At 42.5% G+C, this 27,967-nt stretch overlaps 2 protein-coding genes across 2 annotated transcripts; both read left to right on the plus strand.

The window, feature by feature from the left end:
• Positions 1-576: 576 nt before the first annotated feature.
• Positions 577-3,844, plus strand: LOC311133024 (guanine nucleotide-binding protein G(I)/G(S)/G(T) subunit beta-3-like; the record flags this gene model as incomplete). The annotated part of the gene is made up of 7 exons (XM_084166442.1): positions 577-633; positions 1,079-1,224; positions 1,642-1,705; positions 2,016-2,172; positions 2,418-2,686; positions 3,039-3,255; positions 3,738-3,844. The coding sequence occupies 7 exons, from the start codon at positions 577-579 to the stop codon at positions 3,842-3,844; spliced, it is 1,017 nt and encodes a 338-aa protein (XP_084022568.1).
• Positions 3,845-6,974: 3,130 nt separating this feature from the next.
• Positions 6,975-27,851, plus strand: LOC311132793 (triosephosphate isomerase A). Its single transcript, XM_084166131.1, has 6 exons — positions 6,975-7,202; positions 16,111-16,234; positions 18,470-18,687; positions 19,438-19,523; positions 25,062-25,149; positions 27,057-27,851. The coding sequence occupies exons 1-6, from the start codon at positions 7,091-7,093 to the stop codon at positions 27,173-27,175; spliced, it is 747 nt and encodes a 248-aa protein (XP_084022257.1). The 5' UTR covers positions 6,975-7,090; the 3' UTR covers positions 27,176-27,851.
• The last annotated feature ends 116 nt before the right edge of the window (positions 27,852-27,967 follow it).

The raw sequence follows: 27,967 nt of genomic DNA on the forward strand, positions 1-27,967 counted from the left end.
CAGGTGTCTTTTATACAGGTAACGAGTTCAAACAGGTGCAGTTAATACAGGTAATGAGTGGAGAACAGGAGGGCTTCTTAAAGAAAAACTAACAGGTCTGTGAGAGACGGAATTCTTACTGGTAGGTAGGTGATCAAATACTTATGTCATGCAATAAAATGCAAATGTATTACTTAAAAATCATACAATGTGATTTTCTGGATTTTTGTTTTAGATTCCGTCTCTCACAGTTGAAGTGTACCTATGATTAAAATTACAGACCTCTACATGCTTTGTAAGTAGGAAAACCTGCAAAATCGGCAGTGTATCAAATACTTGTTCTCCCCACTGTATCTACTGCACATATTTGAGAACATGAATTCTTAGTTCTATTTAAGGTCTTCATTATATTATTGAGTTCTACATTATATACATTTTACAATGAGGACAGCATTTTTGCCAAGCCTTGATCTGTATAAATATGTATGCAATCAAATAAGTTCTAAACAGAAAACATTATTTCATTTTCTCTTTCTCCCTTTCTTCTAGTCTGCTAGTTTTTTTCTCCAGCGGTAACAGCCCCTATCAACCGTTGCCATGGGTGAAATGGACACGTTGAAAAAGGAGGCTGATGGTCTCAAGGCACAGATTGAAGTGAGTCTTGCTATCACAGCATGGCAATCTGTAGGTACTGTACATTAATGATTGTGCATTATTGGTGCTATGATTCCTAGTTATTTATCCGATGATGAGATATTTTTTGACTGGGGGTGATATTCAATATCACCCCCAGTCAAAAAAGATCTCATCATCGGATAAATAACTAGGAATCATAGCACCAATAATGCACAATCATTAATGTACAGTACCTACAGAGTTGGTAACGTATAGCATACATTTCGTTTCCTCCACATACCAAAACTGACATTGAGCTAAAGTTATACTAAGACATTGTAAGCAGTGTCTGGTTCCTGAAAAATGAAAATACAACAGAAGTATGGAGAACATTCCAAACAATTTATGCCTATTTTTCTACAAATATTTGACTCTTCACTTAACTTATTCCTCTCCTACCTGTAAATCCCCTTCCCACCACTAGGCAGCCCGCAAGGCGGTCAATGACACCACCATGGCCGCTGTAGCATCTGGTGTGGCGGCTGCACCCCGTGTCCAGCTGAAGAACAGAAAGACGCTGAAGGGCCACTTGGCCAAAATCTACGGCTTGCACTGGTCCGCTGATAACAGGTGAGAAGGCGTTCTTGTCCAGATAGCTGAGAATGGGAATAGCGTCAGGGACAGCCCAGCTCACCATAGACACCCCGTCACTACCACTAGCCAGTGTGATATAGGGACTAATGAACAACATAGAGAAGGTCTACCTTGAGTAAGATAGAGAAGGTTGATACAAGGGGTTGTCTGATGCGCCACTCAAACCAAATGGACTCTGACATCGAAAAGTCCCATTGTGTAATGTGTCCACAATGACATGCAGGTGTTATGGGGTTCAATGAAAAAGCTTTTGAAAGGCCTTCATTGTTTCAAATGTTGCATTGTAGCAAGTATCAAGCCAGATTCATACTGGACCTCGTGCCTAAACCCTGTTCACACAGAATTTGATACACTGACTGACCACTTGTTTAACTTTATTTTTCTCTCCAACAGGCACATGGTGAGTGCCTCACAGGATGGCAAGCTTCTTATTTGGGACACCTACACTGGCAATAAGGTAAGGAGGGATCACTAATCAGTCATCATCTTCACATCTCTAACTGTTTTCATAATAATGCATAGGATTTATATGGAGAGTTTTCCACTTGGTTTGCAAATGCATGGAGTAAATCCCTCCTTCAACCACCGATGTGTAGAAGCAGTAACCACTTTTCTTTCAGATTGTCTTGACTTTGACTACACACTACACACTCTAGGAATGTATTTATATGATAAAAGTCAGCTAGTTTGGTATCTTAAGTCTTCTAACCTTGAGACAAAGCGAACTAGAAAGTGAGTGGTTAAGCATTCTTGTCCCTGCCCTCCAGGTTTATGCCATCCCCCTCAAGTCCTCCTGGGTAATGAGTTGCTCCATGGCCCCTTCTGGCAATCTGGTGGCCAGCGGAGGCCTGGATAACATGTGCACCGTCGTCAACATCAAGGCTGCCAGCCCAAAGACCCTCAGGGAGCTGGATGCACATGAAGGTAGGTTTCATAGTACACTGTCTGCTTCACCCAAGTTATCATCAACTCCGATACCAACTGGGTTACGGTCAACTCCGTGACCAACTGGGTTATGGTCAACTCGTGACCAACTGGGTTATGGTCAACTCTGTGACCAACTACAAGAGAATTCATTACAATCGTGTTCATAAATTGGATGAGCTACAAATATGTAGGAAATAAGAAGAACAAACGATAACATCTCTATCTTTCTCCTTCCATCTCAGGCTACCTTTCTCATAGCCGCTTCCTGAGCGACACTGAGCTCCTCACTGCATCCGGTGACACCACTTGTTGCCTGTGGGATCTGGAGACTGGAAAGCAGAAGGTGATCTACAAGAGCCACGTGGGTGACTGTATGTGCCTGGCCGTGTCTCCAGACCAGAACACTTTCATCTCAGGGGCCTGTGACTCCACCGCCAAGCTGTGGGACATAAGAGATGGTGGCTGCAAGCAGACCTTCATCGGCCACACAAGTGACATTAACGCCATTGCGGTGAGCACATAAGACACAGCCCTGAGTTTTTCCTGGTCAGAATGACTCTGAATTATCTATATATATTGTAGTGACCTTAACCCAACAACTAGCGACCTTGTCAAGGTGTTGGGTTGCAGTCACAAGATTCTGGGTTCAAGCTCCGGTTGAGACTACCCCCTGACTTCAATATAAGCCAAGCAGGAGCAGAGTGCGATCCAAAATCTAAACATAATTTAGCTTCACAACACCAAATCTGTACTCTGCTAACTCAGTCAACTCACCGGGCAAACTAACCTTCAAGCTCAATAAACAAAACAAAACAAAACAAAACATACTGAAATGGCCTTCCCCTCTTTTCTTCATACCCCAGTTCTACCCTAGTGGCACTGCAGTTATCACAGGTTCCGATGACTGCACCCTCAAGATGTACGACCTCCGTGCTGACCAGGAGGTCAATGGCTACCAGGACGCTGCATTGAATGCTGGCGTCACGTCAGTCTCCCTCTCCAGCTCAGGGCGCCTCATCTTCGCTGGCTACGACAACTTTAACTGCAACATCTGGGATTCTCTGAAGGCCGAGAAAGTCGGTGAGTAAAAGTGTGAGAGAAATGTGTGAGAGAGAGGGGAGAGGACTGAGGGGATGGGTGAAAAGGAGTGGGTAGAGACAGAGACAAACACAGAGAGAACAGTCAATGTAAAGAGAGGGAGGCAGAATAGGAGATAGATGGCATGAGTGAAAAATCTGCCGAAGTGCCCTTGAGCAAGGCACGTAACCCTAATTGCTCCTGTAAGTCGCTCTGGATAGGAGCATCTGCTAAATGACTAAAATGTCAATGTAAATAAGTGGGTGGTTTAAACAGAGGCAATAAAAGGGAGAAAACATATAGTCAAAGAAGTCTGGATGAGAGGCAGTCAATCAAAGAAACATGGGTAAAAAGGGAATAGAAACTAGAACTGCATCATTTGCATCAGTGTGGATGACTTTCTTCTTCTTCTTCTTCTCTCATCTCTCTCTCTCTCTCTCTCTCTCTCTGCTCTCTCTCTCTCTCTCTCTCTCTCTCTCTCTCAGGTGTTCTGTCTGGCCATGACAACAGAGTGAGCTGCATTGGGGTGCCAGACGATGGATTGGGTGTCTGCACAGGATCCTGGGATAGCTTCCTAAAGATCTGGAACTGAGCTGATCCTCCAGAGGCGACATTGGGAAAGAGAGAGGGGGAGACAGGGAGAGGGGGGATGGATGGAGCTAGAGGAGGAGAGGAGAAGGGAAATCCTGAGAAATAAGGATGCTCATTTTGGGATTGGGGAGATATCAGGCGGAGGATGTTTGTTGTACCAGTTCACATAATTTCTTCCCTTCTCTCTCTCCCTCCTTGTCATATATGTATGCAATGTGAGAGGTGGTGAATGGGACTTCATAGAACATACTGTATAAATGGCATTGACAACAGAACAAGATGCACCCCCACTACACGTACACACGAGAGTTTGAAAGTTATTGTTGAGACTATCAACATTGAGACAATGACAAACACCAAAAAATAGGATTATTTGAAATAATAAATGAATTAATGAAGAAAATATGCTCTACTTGTATCTAAGGTGAGAGTGACAATTACACATATAGATTTCTGACAATAAAAACGTGAAATAAATACAGAAATATAATGAACATAAATAAAGATTTAGTATTACAGATCTATTTGAATTGTTTTGAGATCTTTGATGTATAAAGCCCACATTTATTAGCTGAAAGGTGATATGTACATTTATTTACATTTATGTCATTTATTAGAGTGCAGAGTACAGTGTCGTTTGGTCACACACATCCAATGTATGTGTGCCACAAGATTTGGCTATTGCCATTTTGGGCCTACAATGATACATGCTAACCAGCAGCACCCTCTGACTTTGCCCCAAAATGGCTGCCGTCACCTATCACCAGGCAAATATATGATGTAAAACTAAATGAAACCAAGTTCAATCACGTTCAATCACATACATCCGAGTTTGTCTATCTCTCTACTTTGAGTGTCCAGCACTACTGAATCCTACTTCAGGGAAAAGGTTATTGAGGAGTTACATATCAGATACGAATATATTCCCTCCCCAACTGCATTTTCTATAAAAATGCTATGTTTGTTGAAAAACCTTTCTAATAAACATATAACTCTGCATTAACATCATGTCTGTGTATTTGTGCTTTGACAGTCAACCATTTAGAAAAAAGTTTGGCCAGGCTAATGTATACAGTTGTATTTCATATACAAACCTCTTTCTGGAGGACATTATTAAATGTTTTAGTTACAGTGGTCTTTGATACACTGCCGATTTTGCAGGTTTTCCTACTTACAAAGTATGTAGAGGTCTGTCATTTTTATCATAGGTACACTTCAACTGTGAGACACGGAATCTAAAACAAAAATCCAGAAAATGACATTGTATGATTTTTAAGTAATTAATTTGCATTTTATTGCATGACATAAGTATTTGATCACCTACCAACCAGTAAGAATTCCGGTTCTCACAGACCTGTTAGTTTTCTTTAAGAAGCCCTCCTGTTCTCCACTCATTACCTGTATTAGCTGCACCTATTTGAACTCGTTACCTGTATAAAAGACACCTGTCCACACACTCAATCAAACAGACTCCAACCTCTCTACAATGGCCAAGACCAGATAGCTGTGTAAGGACATCAGGGATAAAATTGTAGACCTGCACAAGGCTGGGATGGGCTACAGGACAATAGGCAAGCAGCTTGGTGAGAAGGCAACAACTGTTGGCGCAATTATTAGAAAATGGAAGAAGTTCAAGATGACGGTCAATCACCCTCGGTCTGGGGCTCCATACAAGATCTCACCTCGTGGGGCATTAATGATCATGAGGAAGGTGAGGGATCAGCCCAGAACTACACGACAGGACCTGGTCAATGACCTGAAGAGAGCTGGGACCACAGTCTCAAAGAAAACCATTAGTAACACACTACGCCGTCATGGATTAAAATCCTGCAGCACACGCAAGGTCCCCCTGCTCAAGCCAGCACATGTCCAGGCCCATCTGAAGTTTGCCAATGACCATCTGGATGATCCAGAGGAGGAATGGGAGAAGGTCATGTGGTCTGATGAGACAAAAATATAGCTTTTTGGTCTAAACCACTCACCGTGTTTGGAGGAAGAAGAAGGATGAGTACAACCCCAAGAACACCATCCCAACCGTGAAGCATGGAGGTGGAAACATAATTCTTTGGGGATGCTTTTCTGCAAAGGGGACAGGACGACTGCACCGTATTGAGTGGAGGATGGATGGGGCCATGTATCGCGAGATCTTGACCAACAACCTCCTTCCCTCAGTAAGAGCATTGAAGATGGGTCGTGACTGGGTCTTCCAGCATGACTAAGGAGTAGCTCCGTAAGAAGCATCTCAAGGTCCTGGAGTGGCCTAGCCAGTCTCCAGACCTGAACCCAATAGAAAATCTTTGGAGGGAGCTGAAAGTCCGTATTGCCCAGCGACAGCCCCGAAACCTGAATGATCTGGAGAAGGTCTGTATGGAGGAGTGTGCCAAAATCCGTGCTGCAGTGTGTGCAAACCTGGTCAAGACCTACAGGAAACGTATGATCTCTGTAATTGCAAACAAAGGTTTCTGTACCAAATATAAAGTTCTGCATTTCTGATGTATCAAATACTTATGTCATGCAATAAAATACAAATTAATTACTTAAAAATCATACAATGTGATTTTCTGGATTTTTGTTTTAGATTCCGTCTCTCACAGTTGAAGTGTACCTATGATAAAAATTACAGACCTCTACATGCTTTGTAAGTAGGAAAACCTGCAATATCGGCAGTGTATCAAATACTTGTTCTCCCCACTGTATATATTTTTGTTGTTTCTGAAGGATTCACACCATGCTGCATTGTTGACAATATGACCGGGGGATGCAGATTACCTGTTGATTTGAGCATGGCACGCCTCCCTCACTTGCTTCGCCCGGTCACGTGATGGACCATAGTCCGGTTCAACCCGGTGCGAGAGAGGCAGGTTGAGGTTCCCAGGGTCAGAGTTGTGGGGAAAAGGTGTCGTATGCTGAGGCAGTGAAGAAAGGTAGTGTCCCATCCTCCCAGGCCGTGGGCCTGGTGAAGGATTAGATAGGGTTAAATCAGTGGAATAGTATTTTTTTTTATGATTGTAGATAAAGTAGTTGGCAGGGTGCTTTTTTTTTTCTATCACAAAGTAGAATGGATTTATTCTCCGGTCCAGTTGGTGGCGGTAATGCAACATTATATTGGTTGCCAACCGCCGTTAAACCCCACCGCAGAAGAAGAAGAAGACGGGGAGAAGACTGCTTCTGCTTGGCCACTGTTTGTAGCGAGCACATCACCTCCTAGTGTCGTCGTTTTTCCGGTATCGTCTACCGCTCAGCCATCATGTCGTCCAGAACATTTTTCGTAGGAGGAAACTGGAAGATGAACGGTGACAAGAAGAGCCTGGGCGACCTTATAACGACCCTGAACACTGCGAGCCTCAACGATGAAACCGGTAACCGGCATTCGATTTTTGTCTCTCAAAATATATTCAGTCTTAAATGTGCCCTAATACGTTGTTGACATTACATTCTTATTGATACCAATGTTCATGTTAACATGAAACTAGTAAATGTGAAGGTGTTTTTAGCACTAAACAGATGAATGATGCAGATGATTGCGTCAAACGACACAAAACAACACCATGACGTTGAAGTAATCTTTTGACCGTTATGCGGAATCCTTGGGACGGCCCTACCCTTGACCTAACCTTAACCCTTACCCTAACCAGTGGCGATTTTTAGCATGTAAATCTTGGTGGGGCAAAAAATAAACATATGTGGGATGCATGCCAGCAAAGCCACTACACAACACTAAACAATACATTAATTGCACTATAACGGTGACAAACGGTGCCCACAAACTGTTAGGGCCTACATAAAGCTGTCCCAACAGCAGTCTCAACACCTTACCACTGCTACACCTGGCTATCAGCGGAGCCTTGTCTGATAGCGAAACAGTTCATTCAGCCTAATTTACTGCCTTAAAAAAAAACATAGCTGATATGGCTGACTTGCTTAAACAAATGTGGCTTCAACTGAAAATTGAGATGTACAAACTATGGCATAAGGAGATGACAAGCGGATAAGAGGCAATTAATGAGCGAGCTAGGACGGACGTAGTCAATATAACTATTTGTTCAGCACTTTTGAAATGTACATCGACAGAATTCAGAACATGGGCCGTTCTTACAGCGTTCTCCCTGTACACCAAGTCAGAACCGTAGGATAAATAAAGGGGGCATTTAAGCAGACAATGAAACCTCTTAAAATATTTGATGATTACATTTCTCTAAAACAGGTTATAGGCTCCATGTGCACCACCAAGTCAGAACAGTAGGCTCACTTGAACAGGATGGTGGCACGGCGGTCCATCGTGGGCACATTTTGTCATCAAAGTCTGGCATTCTCTGGATTTATTTTGCTTTCAAGACAACTGGGAACTCTGAAAAAAACAAAACAAGGTTGAATCATGATGACGTCAGTGATCTTCAGGTCGTAGCTCTAGAAAGAGTCCTGAGTTCCGGATTTACAATTCTGAGTTGGATGACCGTTCAAAATGTATTTTCCCAGTCGGAGCTCATTTTTCCCCGAGTTCCCAGTTGTCTTGAACTCTCACTGAAGTCAGATTTCGCAGTTCCGAGTTAACAGTTGTTTTCAGTGCGGCACAAATCATGCTTCATTGACAGCATGGCCAATGTTGAATGTTTATCATTTTAAACTTGGAAAAGAGACCCTTAATCCCAGACATGGGACCATACAGCCACTCCACTGAATAGCAGGCTAGTGGTTGCTTTGCAATGTTTGCAGTTAGCCACGGATTCCTTCCAAACCACTCATTGTTGAATTTGCGATTTCCAACTTGTTGTGTAATGTTTATGTCCAATGGCCGATGAGCACCAATATGTTTTATCTATAATTTCTCTTCATTATTTCTCTTCGTATGACAAGGATTAAAAAGGATTTGCCAGTAGATTGTCGACTTGATTCATGATGATGACTGCTAGCTAAGATTTTGAAAGTATGATGTTGACATGATCAGTCCAATCAAAGTTACTGTAGATATAATGTGATTTTACATAATTTTATCTGTGGCCAATGACCTTGAGGCTTTTTGGATGGGCACTTCTAATGTAACTCTATGGCAGCACCCAAGGGGCTTGAATTTTCGACCTCTACCATTAGACTTCGCGGTGACGTAGTGTCCCCCCATGAGTGACAGAACACTGAGCCAATCACGTCGCAACTAGAGAACATTACCAACCCCTACGCTCCGTATTTTCCGCTGGCTGCCCCACCACCACCACAGAAAGCACTGAGCTAGGCTGAAACACCTGCATTTTGGAGCTGCCTTACTAAATAAAGCAAAAAAGAGGCTGTGTTTGTATGTGGCTTTATTATGTATTTTTTTGTATTTTTTTTACATTGTTTGCAAACTGATATGTGACACGTATTAATGCCAAAATAACATGCAAAACAGGCAAAGAATTGTGGGGCTAAAAATGTGGGGCTTTGCCCCACCTGCCCTAAATGACCTAACCCTACATTTAATCCTTACCTCAACTATTTTACATTTGAACTTCAATGGGGTAGGGTCGTCCCAAGGATTCTGGATAGCACGGACCGGGGCTGTTAGCCTAATGAGAGCTATGCTCATTGGACTGAGCATAGTTTCCCTTAACATCAGCGTGCATTGATAAGACCTGGGGATTAAATTCCCAATAATAAGCCGCCTTGTCCGCAATGCCTTGGGAGTGACTGGCTAAACACAGGTCCTGAGTCAGCTTTCCCACTGTCTTAATCCACTATCACTTACAAACAAACCTTATGCTGGGCCAGTGCTTATGGGATAGGCTATTACCACAGATAAAAGGGGAAGCCTCACAGTGCATATCCACAAATAACATGTTGAGGACGATGAAACAACGGAGCCCCATTCATTTTCAATGGAGTGAAGCTGAACTTTATGCAAATACTCTGCGAAATCGCGACGCTTTTGACCTCACTATAGCTTCCAGCCCCTATTGGATTGGCTGTTGATACCTAGCACTACCTAGCTTGCTAGCACCCACATGAGGATGAAGCTACAGTGGCTATCTGATTTAATGTGATATGTGCCAATCCCCTCTTACAGTGCCTCTTAACTGAAGACTATGTGGGAGAAACTACAGAAAGCCATTCATTTCCAATGGAAGAGAAGAGAAGAGAAGAGAAGCGAAGTGGGCGGGGGACTGTTAGGCGACGTGAACAGGGCGGGACCAAAGTTGGGCAAAGCCAGAGGGTAAGAGGCGAAGTGAGAGGGTTTACTCTGCCCAAAATCTGTCCATGAAAATAAGGCCACAAAGTGAGTAATTTGATCAATAAATAATGTAATAGCTAATTTGCTACGTGAGGCTTATTTGATTGAATAGAAGTTTCGTAATGGTTAGGTTGCACTGATATAAGTGGACATACGTGGCATTTCGGCATCTTTCAAAACAACTTTGTTTCGTAGTTGTGCCTGTTAGTCACACGTATCCAGAGCGACTCACAGTTAGTGAGTGAATTGAACCCACAACCCTGGCGTTGCAAGCGCCATGCTCTACCAACTGAGCTACAGGAGGCCTAGTATCTACCCTCTCATTGGCTATAATGGTCCCACCTGATCTCACCTCCTCCCGCCTGCCTTCCATACTTGAGGACATGTATTTCCATTGACTATCTTATCAATATAATAGATCATCTTTGGGAAAGCTGAGCTTTATGCAAATACTCTGCGACATTGCGGTGCGCTGGACCAATCAAAGCTCACTATAACTTCCAGCCCCTACTGGATTGGCTGTTAATACAGAGCACTATTTAGCTTCCTTGCTAGCACTCACACAAGGGCAGAGTACAAGTGCTAGTTAAAACGTACTGTAAGTTCTATAATCTTTGCTATCACTGTGCACATCTGTCACCTCTCTGTAAAGTTCCCTTTGTTGGGTAACAGCATCCATGAGGGTTTCCCACAGTGTAGTAAAGCTGGGAATAGCTCTCGAGAACCCAAGGGGGGTTTGTATACCCAGCCCTTGAGTTCTCAATTGAACATATGGCCCACAGCTTAATGAATAAACTACAATCCCGACGCTCTGTTTTAACATTTTAAAAACGTTATTAATCCTCTCTAGCAATAGTTTTGGAAACCTTTGGAACTTAACTTTCATATAAGCGAGAAATAATATTTCAAATACAAAATATACACTTACTGTGCTCAGTTTAGCAAAGTGCACCCAGCTGGATTCACACACTGTTGGCTAAGACACATCCTCTCACCTTGCGCTCGTGTTTTCATTAGGCTATTCCATTCCACATTTCCGGCTGGATCGCATGTGTTTCTCAAAAACAGCTGGGTACAACTTTCCTAATCTTTTGTATACTGAACAAAAAAATATAAACGCAACAATTTCAACGATTTTACTGAGTTACAGTTCATATAAGGAAATCAGTAAATTGAAATACATTCATTAGGCCCTAATCTATGGATTTCACATGACTGGGCAGGGGTGCAGCCATGGGTGGGCCTGGGAGGGCATAGGTCCACCCACTTGGGAGCCAGGCCCACCCACTGGGAAGCTAGGCCCAGCCAATCAGAATGAGTTTTTCCCCACAAAAGGGAAAAACAGACAAATATTCCTCAGTTTCATCAGTTGTCCGGGTGGCTGGTCTCAGAAGATCCCGCAGGTGAAGAAGCCAGATGTGGAGGTCTTGGGCTGGCGTGGTTACACGTGGTTTGCGGTTGTGCAGTCGGTTGGACGTACTGCCAAATTCTCCAAAACGATATGGTAGAGAAATTAACATTCAATTCTCTGGCAACAGTTCTGGTGGACATTCCTGGAGTCAGCATGCCAATAGGTGCTCCCACAAAATTTAGACATCTGTGGCATTGTGTTGTGTGACAAAACTGCACATTTAAGAGTGGCCTTTTATTTTCCCCAACACAAGGTGCACCTGTGTAATGATCATGCTGTTTAATCAGCTTCTTGATATGCCACACGTGTCATGTGAATGGATTATCTTGGCAAAGGAGAAATGCTCACTAACAGGGATGTAAACAAATGAGTGCACAATCTGAAAGAATACGCTTTTTGTGCCTATGGAAAATTTCGGGGATATTTTATTTAAGCTAATGAAACATGGGACCAAAACTTTACATGTTGCGTTTATATTTTTGTTCAATCTATCTATATATATATATATATATATATATATATACATACATATACAGTGGGGAGAACAAGACCTTAAATAGAACTGAGAATTCATGTTCTCAAATATGTGCAGTAGATACAGTGGGGAGAACAAGTATTTGATACACTGCCGATTTTGCAGGTTTTCCTACTTACAAAGCATGTAAAAATCCAGAAAATCACATTGTATGATTTTTAAGTAATTCATTTGCATTTTATTGCATGACATAAGTATTTGATACATCAGAAAAGCATAACTTAATATTTGGTACAGAAACCTTTGTTTGCAATTACAGAGATCATACGTTTCCTGTAGGTCTTGACCAGGTTTGCACACACTGCAGCAGGGATTTTGGCCCACTCCTCCATACAGACCTTCTCCAGATCCTTCAGGTTTCGGGGCTGTCGCTGGGCAATACGGACTTTCAGCTCCCTCCAAAGATTTTCTATTGGGTTCAGGTCTGGAGACTGGCTAGGCCACTCCAGGACCTTGAGATTCTTCTTACGGAGCCACTCCTTAGTTGCCCTGGCTGTGTGTTTCGGGTCGTTGTCATGCTGGAAGACCCATCCACGACCCATCTTCAATGCCTTTACTGAGGGAAGGAGGTTGTTGGCCAAGATGTCGCGATACATGGCCCCATCCATCCTCCCCTCAATACGGTGCAGTCGTCCTGTCCCCTTTGCAGAAAAGCATCCCCAAAGAATGATGTTTCCACCTCCATGCTTCACGGTTGGGATGGTGTTCTTGGGGTTGTACTCATCCTTCTTCTTCCTCCAAACACGGCGAGTGGAGTTTAGACCAAAAAGCTCTATTTTTGTCTCATCAGACCACATTACCTTCTCCCATTCCTCCTCTGGATCATCCAGATGGTCATTGGCAAACTTCAGACGGGCCTGGACATGCGCTGGCTTGAGCAGGGGGACCTTGCGTGCATCAGGATTTTAATCCATGACGGCGTAGTGTGTTACTAATGGTTTTCTTTGAGACTGTGGTCCCAGCTCTCTTCAGGTCATTGACCAGGTCCTGCCGTGTAGTTCTGGGCTGATCCCTCACCTTCCTCATGATCATTGATGCCCCACGAGGTGAGATCTTGCATGGAGCCCCAGACCGAGGGTGATTGACCGTCATCTTGAACTTCTTCCATTTTCTAATAATTGCGCCAACAGTTGTTGCCTTCTCACCAAGCTGCTTGCCTATTGTCCTGTAGCCCATCCCAGCCTTGTGCAGGTCTACAATTTTATCCCTGATGTCCTTACACAGCTCTCTGGTCTTGGCCATTGTGGAGAGGTTGGAGTCTGTTTGATTGAGTGTGTGGACAGGTGTCTTTTATACAGGTAACGAGTTCAAACAGGTGCCGTTAATACAGGTAATGAGTGGAGAACAGGAGGGCTTCTTAAAGAAAAACTAACAGGTCTGTGAGAGCCGGAATTCTTACTGGTTGGTAGGTGATCAAATACTTATGTCATGCAATAAAATGCAAATTAATTACTTAAAAATCATACAATGTGATTTTCTGGATTTTTGTTTTAGATTCCGTCTCTCACAGTTGAAGTATACCTATGATAAAAATTACAGACCTCTACATGCTTTGTAAGTAGGAAAACCTGCAAAATCGGCAGTGTATCAAATACTTGTTCTCCCCACTGTATGTATGTGTATATGTATATATATATATATATATATATATATATATATATATATATATATATATATATATATATATATATATATATATATATATATATATATATATATATATATATATATATATATATATATATATATATAAAAGTTACAAATGTTTCCAAAACTGTATCACGTGTGAGGCGTATTTGCATTTAGACAGAGCATTTGGGCAGCGTCGGGCCATTCCCCTCTCAAGGCTAAAGGGGACGTCCAATGGCTTAATGTAATGCAATGGAATTTCAGTCATAAGGGTAAGGCTGGGAATTGCCAGGGAACTCACGATACCATATTCTCACGATATACCGGAATTTTGGCGCAGGTACAGCCGACTAGCGCTAGCTAATGCTACCTAGCAAAACATGTTTGTTTTTTTGTTGTACAAATCGATACTTTGAGTCAGTATCGATAAAATATTGCGATATGTAACCGTAACGATTCCACCCCCTCCCCCATCACTACAGTGCAGGCCATGGATCTAAGTCATTGAGCACATGTACTCCATTCCCAAAGTAGCAAATAAATGATTGCATGTTTTGTTTGTGATTCATGTGTTAATGATGAAGTTTTATGAATTACGACACAAAGGAAAACGTAAAAAAAAAAAAATTCAACAGAAAACTAAAATGAGCATTTCTTAAAGGATAGGTCCAGATAGTCCCTCCATGTTTCAGTCCATGTTCCTCCATTTACTCCGACCTTTGAAGCCATGTGACCAACCTTCAACCATCCACTGACCTCAGCAGTTGCAAGGATGTTCTTCTGCTGTTCTCCTAAAGGCATCAGCATTCGGCTACGCGAACCGAATGAGTGCGCTCGCATACTCCCTTAAAATACCTTTTCTTGAAAAAGTGGCAATAGTACTGTGTCCATCTTGAGACGCTGTAGACAGTATACACTTTCTCAAAATAGCCAGAATTAATCTAAGATAACTCAAGAAATCTGTCATAATTGTTTTTGCTGAGGAGAGCTTAGTATCTCAATTTTACACACATCTAACTAAGATGTAGGGCTGTCCCCGACGAAAATAAAATAAAAATAATATATATATATATATATATATATATATATATATATATATATATATATATATATATATATATATATATATATATATATATATATATATATATATATATATATATATATATTGGTCGACCAATTGATTGGTTGAAATTTTAAAAAGTGTATTTTTCCATATAGACACACCTTTTATATTTGAATAATAATATAATATGCCATTTAACAGACGCTTTTATCCAAAGCGACTTACAGTCATGTGTGCATACATATTTACGTATGGGTGGTCCCGGGGATCGAACCCACTACCCTGGCGTTACAAGCGCCATGCTCTACCAATTGAGCTACAGAGGACCACCAATAAAATCAACTATATGTAGGCTACTTTGCCTGATGCTTTAAGCGCTGCAATTAACAATGAAGACACACAAATTACTAAAGAGGGAGCCAGAGATCAATATAGCCTAACCAGAATAAATGAACCTGTTCCCGACCCTCTTCCTCCCGCTGCTGCTGGCCTTCGCAGATTCTGCAATTATGCTCCTGAAGTTACCGGTAATGGGCTACACCAGTGGTCGGAAAACTTTACCATTTGTAGTGCCAAGTTATCGTACCATTTCTACTGATCTGTGTGCCAGTTATGATTTTCATATGCACAAGTCTTCATATCTCAAAATCAATGTCATGTGGCTAATCAAAATTCTATCTAAATGAAAATGATACAAATCTAAAAGTAACTTCTATTCCTATTGCCAATATGTACAAAAAATTATCCTGTAAATCACATTGGCTATGCATGGCCTGTTTGCAAGGAACTTGAAACATTGTATCAACTATTAACTTGGGTCTGGCCAGAAAAACTTGCAACATTGTATAAAATATTCTTGGCCCTCAAAGTTTCCAAGCCAGTGAGCTCAGGACAGACTCCGGACAGACACACAGCTGTAGGCTATTTGTGAAGTAATCCGGTAGGCCTTTTTATGACGTTTCCACCAGATCAGAGGTATATTTGCCACTGCTCTACTAAAATATCGGCCGACCAACAGCCTATCGACCGGTCGACTAAATGGCGTCAGCCCTACTAAGATGTTTGGTGCAGTATTTCTCAAGTCGAAAAATGTGCATGAAAACGAGTCGTCTCTCATTGAATGACAACAAACACTTCATTGAAGAATCCCTACTGTTGACCAATCATTGACGAAGGGGTGTAATCTTCGGCTGCTGACTTCGGCTTGCCTCGAGGAAAAAATGTAGTGTGCACGAACAACATAAATAACCCTTGCCGAAGACCTAAATGTCCGCATAATATATGCACAAACTATTCCGAACTGTTTCGGATGGGAAGCATGCGGACGCCTTAACTCCTCCTATTGTCTCCCTCTCTTTTGTCTCCTCTCTCTCTCTCCTTTTTCTCTCCCTCTCCACCTCCCTCTCTCTTACACAATCACACAGAGGTGGTGTGTGGTGCTCCCACTGTCTACCTTGACTTTGCCCGCTCTAACCTGGATGCCAGGATCGGCGTGGCCGCACAGAACTGCTACAAAGTCGCCAAGGGGGCCTTCACTGGCGAGATCAGGTAAGGCTCCACTCTAGCATATGACGACACGTCTTCCACCTTGAGACGGAATCTGTGAAAAAACGTGTTCAAGATGGCCTCCTTATTGGCGCCAGCGGGAGCGTAAAATATTTTTGGGAGCTCCGATTTTTCTGGAAATTCTCATTTAGAAACATAATTGGGAAAATGGATGTTTAACATGCTTTTTACATTTGTATCACAAACCATTTCTGAGAAAACCATGATGAAATTGGCAATTTGAAGCCCTTTTTAGACCTATGCTTCCTGTAAGTCCCTATGATCTGTGAACTGTACATGATACAGACATCTTGGTGTCGTCGTATTCTTTATAGTGTTCTCAAATATGGAGCATGTCTAGTTTCTGAAATACACATTATCACATGAATTTATTCCACATTAAATATATCAATATCTCAAAACAACCCTTTTTGATTTTATTTATAGACATATTGTTTAACAATACTCTTCAAACACGTCAAATTTCAGTAGTGGGCTCTCTGAACTGTTTTCCCCAGTTCTTAACGACGGCGAGGGCAGGTGTTTGGCAGGCGGGAGCGAAGGACACTGTGTGCTAGCTTAACCAGCTAGTCCGGTACACAGCAGGCGGGAGGCCGGGGGCGACACTGTGTGCTAGCTAGCAAGCTAGCACACGGTGTCGCCCCAGCCTCCCGCCTGCTGTGCAAGCGGTAGGCGGGGGCGGCCGGTAGACAGTGTCCTTTGCCCCCTGTCAGGCACGGTTTTCTCCAGTACACAGCAGGCTTGAAGGAACCAATGGGATGCTCGAGGGGGGGCATTCCTGCCCCAAATTGCGGGCTGCGGTTGCACACTATTGCACCCAAGTGACTAAAATATTTGCGTGTACATTGTACTTTTATTGAGCATGGAACAATCCAAGTTAACTTTTAGTAATTTCTTATCATAACTCTTTCTCAAATTTTTCATTATACTCCTACATGTCTTTGTGTGCTGCTAAATGTGCTCCTTGTAAAATATGTCAGCGTAGAGCCCTGAATTTTCATGTCCCATGTGGTAACGATGAGTCAAAATCCACTTAGCCTTTTATTGTTTTCTGGCACATTCATTTATTTTATTTGGACTGTTTCATATAACAGTCACCTTTCACTTATTTTTCAAGATGATGTGGGCTATGAGAAGACCGGTTAAATGTTAAAGGTTTAATGTTATTTTACTTAGAAAATAGTCCTGATCATATACACTGAGTGTACAAAACATTAAGAAGACCTTTCTAATGTTGAGTCTCCCCTTTTTGCCCTCAGAACAGCATCAATTTGTCGGGGCTTGAACTCTATAAGGTGTTGAAAGCGTTCCACAGGGATGTTGACCGGATGTCCTTTGGTGGTGGACCATTCTTGATATACACTGTTGAACTTGAAAAACCCAGCAGTGTTGCAGTTCTTGACACAAACCGGTGCCCCGTTCAAAAGCACTTAAATATTTTGTCTTGCCCATTCACCCTCTGAATGGCACAAACACAGTCAATGTCTCAATTGTCTCAAGGCTTAAAAATCATTATTTAACCTGTCCCCTTCATCTACACTGATTGAAGTGGATTTGACATCATTTGTTCATAATGTTTTGTACACTCAGTATAGGCCTAGAACTAGACGATATCCAAAACAACTAACAATACACTGAATTCTTCATACATTTTCAGTCATTTAAATTGTAAAGTAATGTCGTTCTACACTTAATACCACAACACATTTTTACAATCTGGGAGGTACATTTGATAAAGTATTCATAATTTTGCTGTGTATTCCGGATGGAATCAAGGCATTATAAATGTACCAGAGGCCACCGAAATATAGGTTGTGGCCGGGGAGGCCTGGCCGGCTACATTTCTATTTGGCTGGCTATCCAGGTACTTGTGGAAAACACTGATCACAGCCCTCCTTTAGGATTGCACATTCAGCAAATCACCAGCAGAGGGAGTTCCCTTTGAATCCATTTTCCCATTCACTGAGTTGGGGGGACTCATACCTTCAGAATTAGCAGAGAGCCCAATCTGGAAGTTTGTGATACAAATGTAAAAAGGATTTTAAACATCCTTCCTCCCAATGAAGTTTCTATGTGAGAATTGCCAGAACAATCTGACATACTAAAAATATTTTCTGCTTGCGCTGGAGTGGAATCTCCCTATTTCTATTTTCAATTAAATCTACTATTTAGTGGATGTATTGATAATCCCTCCCTCTTTCTTTCTCTCTTCCTCAGCCCTGTGATGATCAAGGACTGTGGCGTGGAGTGGGTGATTCTGGGCCACTCGGAGAGGCGCCACGTGTTCGGGGAGAGCGACGAGCTGATTGGTCAGAAGGTGGCCCATGCCCTGGAGAGTGGCCTGGGGGTGATCGCCTGCATCGGAGAGAAGCTGGAGGAGAGAGAGGCTGGAACCACCGAGGAGGTGGTGTACACCCAGACCCAGGTCATCGCAGGTAACAGCTGGGTTCAAACCCCATGTCTGCTGTGTGTCACAGGAATGTATTAGTCTGCTCATCTAAAGCTTTCTCATCATGCACGCGTTGAACCCTTGCAACACTAGGGTTGTGGGTTCGATTCCCACAGGTGACCAGTAGGAAAAAGTATGTAAAAGTATGCACTCACTACTGTAGGTCGCTTTGAATAAGAGCGTCTGCTAAATGACAAAAGTGTAAACGTATAGACCCATTGTTTTCTCTACTGAATAAAAATGTCCATGAAATCTTAATTGTATATCTTCTACCCAATATACCCACTTCTACCTGCTCTGTTGCACTCCTTCCAAAATATTTTAAACATTATTTTGGTTTATAAGTTGAAAATGTTACTATTTTTTGTAATATTTTTTTGGGGACAAACAAAAACATACATAGACAAAAACAATAGACAACTTAACATTTACATACATTTCAACAAACATTAACAACATCACACTTGCTCTGAAAATGTTAGCCTCAAAGGCCCTGGATGTTGCCTTGGACTTTTATGTACCTTATTCAGGAGGTAGTCAAAGGGGTTGGAAGTAGTTCACTAAACGGTGGTCTTGCCTGAGACCTAAAAAACTAACTCTGGGGTCTATTCCATTGGTCTACCTACCACATGTTGTATTATACATTTTAAGGCAATTAGTGGTAGGCCAAATATACCTTATCATTATCTACATACAGTGCCGTCCATTATCTTGATAAAAAGTTGTTGTGTTGTAGACAACGTGAAGGACTGGAGTAAAGTGGTGCTGGCTTACGAGCCTGTGTGGGCCATCGGTACTGGCAAGACGGCCTCACCCGAACAGGTACGACTCATCACCATTTCATAACATCACCATTTCATAACAATATTTACTTAGTTACCTACAACAACTGTTTTTTAATAGTTACAAGCAGATCTGTGAGAAATGGATATTGGTTCTCTTAATTAAATGCATTGAAAAGTTAGAAAGAGTTACCCAGTTGTCTGTACATCAAAACTATTGGGACAAATTCACTTATGTGTATTAAATGAGTCAGAATTGTTTAGTATTTTGTCCCATATTCCTAGCACACAATGATTGCATCAAGCTTGTGACTCTAGAAACTTGTTGGATGTACACTACATGGCCAAAAGTATGTAGACACCAGTGGAGGCTGCTGAGCAGAGGACAGCTCATAATAATGGCTGGAATGGAGTCAATGGAATGGTATCAAATCAAATCAAATCAAATTGTATTGGTCACATGCGCCGAATACAACAGGTGCAGACATTACAGTGAAATGCTTACTTACAGCCCTTAACCAACAGTGCATTTATTTTTAACAAAAAAAATAAAACAACAACAAAAACAGTGTTGAGAAAAAAAGAGCAGAAGTAAAGTAAAATAACAGTAGGGAGGCTATATATGCAGGGGGGTACCGGTGCAGAGTCAATGTGCGGGGGCACCGGCTAGTTGAGATAGTTGAAGTAATATGTACATGTGGGTAGAGTTAAAGTGACTATGCATAAATAATTAACAGAGTAGCAGCAGCGTAAAAAGAATGGGGTGGGGGGGCAGTGCAAATAGTCCGGGTAGCCATGATTAGCTGTTCAGGAGTCTTATGGCTTGGGGGTAGAAGCTGTTGAGAAGTCTTTTGGACCTAGACTTGGCACTCCGGTACCGCTTGCCGTGCGGTAGCAGGGAGAACAGTCTATGACTAGGGTGGCTGGAGTCTTTGACAATTTTGAGGGCCTTCCTCTGACACCGCCTGGTATAGAGGTCCTGGATGGCAGGAAGCTTGGCCCCAGTGATGTACTGGGCCGTACGCACTACCCTCTGTAGTGCCTTGCGGTTGGAGGCCAAGCAGTTGCCATACCAGGCGGTGATGCAACCAGTCAGGATGCTCTCGATGGTGCAGCTGTATAATTTTTTGAGGATCTGAGGACCCATGCCAAATCTTTTCAGTCTCCTGAGGGGGAATAGGCTTTGTCGTGCCCTCTTCACGACTGTCTTGGTGTGTTTGGACCATGATAGTTCGTTGGTGATGTGGACACCAGGGAACTTGAAGCTCTCAACCTGTTCCACTACAGCCCCGTCGATGAGAATGGGGGCGTGCTCAGTCCTCTTTTTTTTCCTGTAGTCCACAATCATCTCCTTTGTCTTGGTCACGTTGAGGGAGAGGTTGTTGTCCTGGCACCACACGGCCAGGTCTCTGACCTCCTCCCTATAGGCTGTCTCATCGTTGTCGGTGATCAGGCCTACCACTGTTGTGTTGTCGGCAAACTTAATGATGGTGTTGGAGTCGTGCCTGGCCATACAGTCATGGGTGAACAGAGAGTACAGGAGGGGACTGAGCACGCACCCCTGAGGGGCCCCCGTGTTGAGGATCAGTGTGGCAGATGTGTTGTTACCTACCCTTACCACCTGGGGGCGGCACGTCAGGAAGTCCAAGATCCAGTTGCAGAGAGAGGTGTTTAGTCCCAGGATCCTTAGCTTAGTGATGAGCTTAGAGGGCACTATGGTGTTGAATGCTGAGCTGTAGTCAATGAATAGCATTCTCACGTAGGTGTTCCTCTTGTCCAGGTGGGAAAGGGCAGTGTGGAGTGCAATAGAGATTGCATCATCTGTGGATCTGTTGGGGCGGTATGCAAATTGGAGTGGGTCTAGGGTTTCTGGGAAAATGCTGTTGATGTGAGCCATGACCAGCCTTTCAAAGCACTTCATGGCTACAGACGTCAGTGCTACGGGTCGGTAGTCATTTAGGCAGGTTATCTTAGAGTCCTTGGGCATGGGGACTATGGTGGTCTGCTTGAAACATGTTGGTATTACAGACTCAGTCAGGGACATGTTGAAAATGTCAGTGAAGGCACTTGCCAGTTGGTCAGCACATGCTCGGAGTACACGTCCTGGTAATCCGTCTGGCCCTGCGGCCTTGTGAATGTTGACCTGCTTAAAAGTCTTACTCACATCGGCTACGGAGAGCGTGATCACATAGTCATCCAGAACAGCTGGTGCTCTCATGCATGCTTCAGTGTTGCTTGCCTCGAAGCGAGCATAGAAGTGGTTTAGCTCGTCTGGTAGGCTTGTGTCACTGGGCAGCTCGCGGCTGTGCTTCCCTTTGTAGTCTGTAATAGTTTTCAAGCCCCTTCAAACACATCAGACGTGGTTTCCATGTGATTGATACCACTACATTGACTTCATTCGAGCCATTATTATGAGCCGTCCTCCCCTCAGCAGCCTCCACTGGTGGACACCCCTTCAAATTAGTTGATTCGGCTATTTCAGCCACACCCATTGCTGACAGGTGTATAAAATCGAGCACACAGCCATACAATCTCACCATGCGCAATGCTAAGCGTCAGCTGTAGTGGTGTAAAGCTCGCCGCCATTGGACTCTGGAGCAGTGGGGATTTTTTAAAATCGTGAATAATGATGAGTGAGAAAGTTAGACGCACAAATATCATACCTCCAAGACATGCTAACCTCTCACCATTACAATAACAGGGGAGGTTAACATTTCTGGGGGGGTATGGTATTTGTGCATCTGTAACCTTCTCACTCATCATTATTCAAGATTCATTCAGGACTATCCGTAATCATGGTTGAATCCACATTTAATGTAGAAGTGTTTAGAAACATTCTATTCTCACTAAAAGTGACTCCAAAATGACACAATACATTATTTACCATTCATTTCTATTGGGCACCAAATAATCTGAAACACAACCGAAACAAACAGCAAATGCATCCAACACGTGTAGAGTCACAAGCTTAATTTAGTCATTGCATGCTATGGATATGGGACCAAATACTTAACATTTGACTACTTTAATACACTGAATTTGTCCCAATACTTTTGGTCCTCTAAAATGGGGGGGAGGGGCTATGTACAAAAAGTGCAATAATTTCTAAACGGTTCACCCGATATGGATGAAAATACCCTCAAATTAAAGCTGACAGTCTGCACTTTAACCTCATAATTATTGTATAATTTGAAATCCAAAGTCCTGGAGTACAGAGCCAAAACAACAACATGTCTCTACCAATAGTTTTGTTGCTCACTGTATGTTAAGTAAATCTTCAACGATAGTTCCATTGTTTTGTTTTTCTGTGTCGTTAGAAGAAATAGCTTAGTGGTTTGTGCTAAATGTGGTTATATTAAGCACTAGTTTGTTTCTGCTGCAAGAGTGTATTTTTTATTTTTTTTATTTTTGGTATATACAGGTAAAAGTCAGTAAATTAGAATATTTTGAAAAACTTGATTTATTTCAGTAATTGCATTCAAAAGGTGTAACTTGTACATTATATTTATTCATTGCACACAGACTGATGCATTCAAATGTTTATTTCATTTAATTTTGATGATTTGAAGTGGCAACAAATGAAAATCCAAAATTCCGTGTGTCACAAAATTAGAATATTACTTAAGGCTAATACAAAAAAGGGATTTTTTAGAAATGTTGGCCAACTGAAAAGTATGAAAATGAAAAATATGAGCATGTACAATACTCAATACTTGGTTGGAGCTCCTTTTGCCTCAATTACTGCATTAATGCGGCGTGGCATGGAGTCGATGAGTTTCTGGCACTGCTCAGGTGTTATGAGAGCCCAGGTTGCTCTGATAGTGGCCTTCAACTCTTCTGCGTTGTTGGGTCTGGCATTCTGCATCTTCCTTTTCACAATACCCCACATATTTTCTATGGGGCTAAGGTCAGGGGAGTTGGCTGGCCAATTTAGAACAGAAATACCATGGTCCGTAAACCAGGCACGGGTAGATTTTGCGCTGTGTGCAGGCGCCAAGTCCTGTTGGAACCTGAAATCTCCATCTCCATAGAGCAGGTCAGCAGCAGGAAGCATGAAGTGCTCTAAAACTTGCTGGTAGACGGCTGCGTTGACCCTTGTTCTCAGGAAACAGAGTGGACCGACACCAGCAGATGACATGGCACCCCAAACCATCACTGATGGTGGAAACTTTACACTAGACTTCAGGCAACGTGGATCCTGTGCCTCTCCTGTCTTCCTCCAGACTCTGGGACCTCGATTTCCAAAGGAAATGCAAAATTTGCTTTCGTCAGAAAACATGACTTTAGACCACTCAGCAGCAGTCCAGCTCTTTTTTTCCTTAGCCCAGGTGAGACGCTTTTCGCGCTGTTTCTTGGTCAACAGTGGCTTGACACGAGGTATGCGGCAGTTGAAACCCATGTCTTTCAAGCGTCTCTTGGTGGTGGATCTTGAAGCCCTGACTCCAGCAGCTGTCCACTCCTTGTGAATCTCCCCCACATTTTTGAATGGGTTTTTTTTCACAATCTTGACTAGGGCGCGGTGATCCCTATCGCTTGTACACTTTTTCTGACCACAGTTTTTCCTTCCCTTTGCCTCTCTATTAATGTGTTTGGACACAGAGCTCTGAGAACAGCCAGCCTCTTCTGCAATAACCTTTTGTGTCTTTCCCTCCTTGTGCAATGTGTCGATGGTTGCCTTTTGGACAGCTGTCAAATCTGAAGTCTTCCCCATGTTTGTGTAGGCTTCAGAACTGGACTGAGAGACCATTTAAAGCCCTTTGCAGGTGTTTTGAGTTAATCAGCTGATTATTTTGTGGCACCAGGTGTCTTCAAAATGTAACCCTTACACAATATTCAAATTTTGTGACACACGGAATTTTGGATTTTCATTTGTTGCCACTTCAAATCATCAAAATTAAATGAAATAAACATTTGAATGCATCAGTCTGTGTGCAATGAATAAATATAATGTACAAGTTACACCTTTTGAATGCAATTACTGAAATAAATCAAGTTTTTCAAAATATTCTAATTTACTGACTTTTACCTGTATTTATTTGAAGGCCCGGTGCAGTCAGAAATGTGATTTTCCTGTGTTTTATATATATTTTCAGATGGAGGTTGGAATAGATTTGTGAAAATTATAATAATGCCCTTTTAGTGTAAGAGCTGTTTGAAATTTCAGCCTGTTATGGTGGGATGGAGTTTTGGCCTTCCTGGTGACATCACCAGGTGGTAAATTAGGTAATAGAGTGAGTTCCAAACCTCTCTGCCAATAACAGCTCGTTTTCAGTTTTCCCCTCCCACTCAGATGTCTCCCAGACAGTCCTAGCAGAAATTGCTCTTTGTTAAGAAGCTAATTTTGTGTATTTTTTTGCATTTTAATTAAAAACAATCACAGTAAGGTACTTAATTGTTACGGAGAAATTATTTGATATTGAGATAAAAATGGCTGCATTGGACCTTTTAACCTTTATTTATCCAGGCTAGTCTTGTTGAGATGAAAATCTATTTTTCAAGAGAGACCTAGTCCAAGTGTGCATGCATCTATTTACTATACATTTGTGCGCGTGTGTGAACTTCTCTCGTCTCGCCCCAGGCCCAGGAGGTGCATGAGAAGCTGAGGGAGTGGATGAGGGCCAACGTCTCTGAGGCCGTGGCTGACTCCGTCCGCATTATCTACGGAGGTCAGTAGGGGACACACTGAACCCAGGCTGCTGATAGCAAAGAGACAATCCCCAGAGCCACTTTTTCTAATGGAAATCTAAACAAATATATATTGGGCTGAATAGATTTGGGGTCAAATAAACACACATCAATATTTTACTGACCATCAAATGGAGCTTAGAGCATGTATAACATTACTTTGGTGTCTGTTAACTTCGAAGAATATGAATTAGTGTTCCTAAACCTTTGATATATTATAAACCTTTGATGAAATTCTTGCATATACAGTGGGGAAAAAAAGTATTTAGTCAGCCACCAATTGTGCAAGTTCTCCCACTTAAAAAGATGAGAGAGGCCTGTACACGTCAACTATGACAGACAAAATGAGAAACAAAAATCCAGAAAATCACATTGTAGGACTTTTAATGAATTTATATGCAAATTATGGTGGAAAATAAGTATTTGGTCAATAACAAAAGTTTCTCAATACTTTGTTATATACCCTTTGTTGGCAATGACACAGGTCAAACGTTTTCTGTAAGTCTTCACAAGGTTTTCACACACTGTTGCTGGTATTTTGGCCCATTCCTCCATGCAGATCTCCTCTAGAGCAGTGATGTTTTGGGGCTGTCGCTGGGCAACACAGACTTTCAACTCCCTCCAAAGATTTTCTATGGGGTTGAGATCTGGAGACTGGCTAGGCCACTCCAGGACCTTGAAATGGCCACTCCTTCATTGCCCGGGCGGTGTGTTTGGGATCATTGTCATGCTGAAAGACCCAGCCACGTTTAATCTTCAATGCCCTTGCTGATGGAAGGAGGTTTTCACTCAAAATCTCACGATACATGGCCCCATTCATTCTTTCCTTTACACGGATCAGTCGTCCTGGTCCCTTTGCAGAAAAACAGCCCCAAAGCATGATGTTTCCACCCCCACGCTTCACAGTAGGTATGGTGTTCTTTGGATGCAACTCAGCATTCTTTGTCCTCCAAACACGACGAGTTGAGTTTTTACCAAAAAGTTCTATTTTGGTTTCATCTGACCATATGACATTCTCCCAATCCTCTTCTGGATCATCCAAATGCACTCTAGCAAACTTCAGACGGGCCTGGACATGTACTGGCTTAAGCAGGGGGACACGTCTGGCACTGCAGGATTTGAGTCCCTGGCGTGGTAGTGTGTTACTGATGGTAGGCTTTGTTACTTTGGTCCCAGCTCTCTGCAGGTCATGCACTAGGTCCCCCCGTGTGGTTCTGGGAATTTTGCTCACCGTTCATGTGATCATTTTAACCCCACGGGGTGAGATCTTGCGTGGAGCCCCAGATCGAGGGAGATTATCAGTGGTCTTGTATGTCTTCCATTTCCTAATAATTGCTCCCACAGTTGATTTCTTCAAACCAAGCTGCTTACCTATTGCAGATCCAGTCTTCCCAGCCTGGTGCAGGTCTACAATTTTGTTTCTGGTGTCCTTTGACAACTCTTTGGTCTTGGCCATAGTGGAGTTTGGAGTGTGACTGTTTGAGGTTGTGGACAGGTGTCTTTTATACTGATAACAAGTTCAAACAGGTGCCATTAATACAGGTAACGAGTGGAGGACAGAGGAGCCTCTTAAAGAAGAAGTTACAGGTCTGTGAGAGCCAGAAATCTTGCTTGTTTGTAGGTGACCAAATACTTATTTTCCACCATAATTTGCAAATAAATTCATTAAAAATCCTACAATGTGATTTTCTGGATGTTTTTTTCTCAATTTGTCTGTCATAGTTGACGTGTACCTATGATGAAAATTACAGGCCTCTCTCATCTTTTTAAGTGGGAGAACTTGCACAATTGGTGGCTGACTAAATACTTTTTTTCCCCACTGTATATATATATATATACACACACGCTTGAGTGTTTTTACCAAAGTCCCTCCCCTCTCTTTCTCCAGGCTCCGTGACGGGGGCCAACTGCAAAGAGCTGGGCTCCCAAAACGATGTGGATGGCTTCCTGGTGGGCGGAGCCTCCCTCAAGCCCGAGTTTGTTGACATCATCAACGCGCGTGCCTAGAGCGCACAAGAGCAATCTAACCTGCTGCTAGTAGTGTCCTGTGACTGCCTCTCTTCCCAGAGTGTCTGTGTGACAATGGCTTTACCTGTGTTTGTGTCAACAAGGGACTATTTGACTCATTTTGTACTGCGCTGTAGTTTAGGGACCCGCCACAGTAAAAGTCCCACATTGATAATACATGTCAGTCAAGATTATTTCTCCATTGGTTGATGCAGATGGTATTCTGTGTGTTGAGGATGGGACTTTTATTATGGAACGTCTCTTTGGATGGCGGTTCCTAACAACTACTATATCAACTATATATAATCTAAAATGTACATTTCTGATATATTAATAAGCACTGCACTTAGTGATGTTCCATATAGGATATGTGCTCACTCATTACTGTAAGGGGACCAGTACTTTGTGTATTGCTAGTGACTACAAGTTCCATTGTCACTAGAAGCAGTCATGCACACGCTTGGTTTAGTCCCTCTTTTCTCTTGCATCAGACATTGCATCAACGGAAGCCACAAATCTCTCCAGTTACTGCATGACTCTAGCAGAAATATGGCTCCTTCCATCCACCCAAAGCAGTCTGGATAATACTTTTCAAAATGATTGAAAAAGAAAAGGCGCAAAGATTAAAAACGTATCTGTTTAAACAACTATTAAAAGCTTGACGTTTCAACCTTCATCAGAACCTTTTCAATTATCAAATTTTTTGTTTGCACCTCTACGCACCCTCCACTTCTTCCCTATATTCATTTAGCAGCGGCGCACAGTTTTTAAAATCAGTGACAAGGTACAAGT

The sequence above is a fragment of the Coregonus lavaretus genome (genome assembly GCF_964263955.1).
Source record: "Coregonus lavaretus genome assembly, chromosome: 7".
NCBI classification, from domain to species: Eukaryota; Metazoa; Chordata; class Actinopteri; order Salmoniformes; family Salmonidae; genus Coregonus; species Coregonus lavaretus.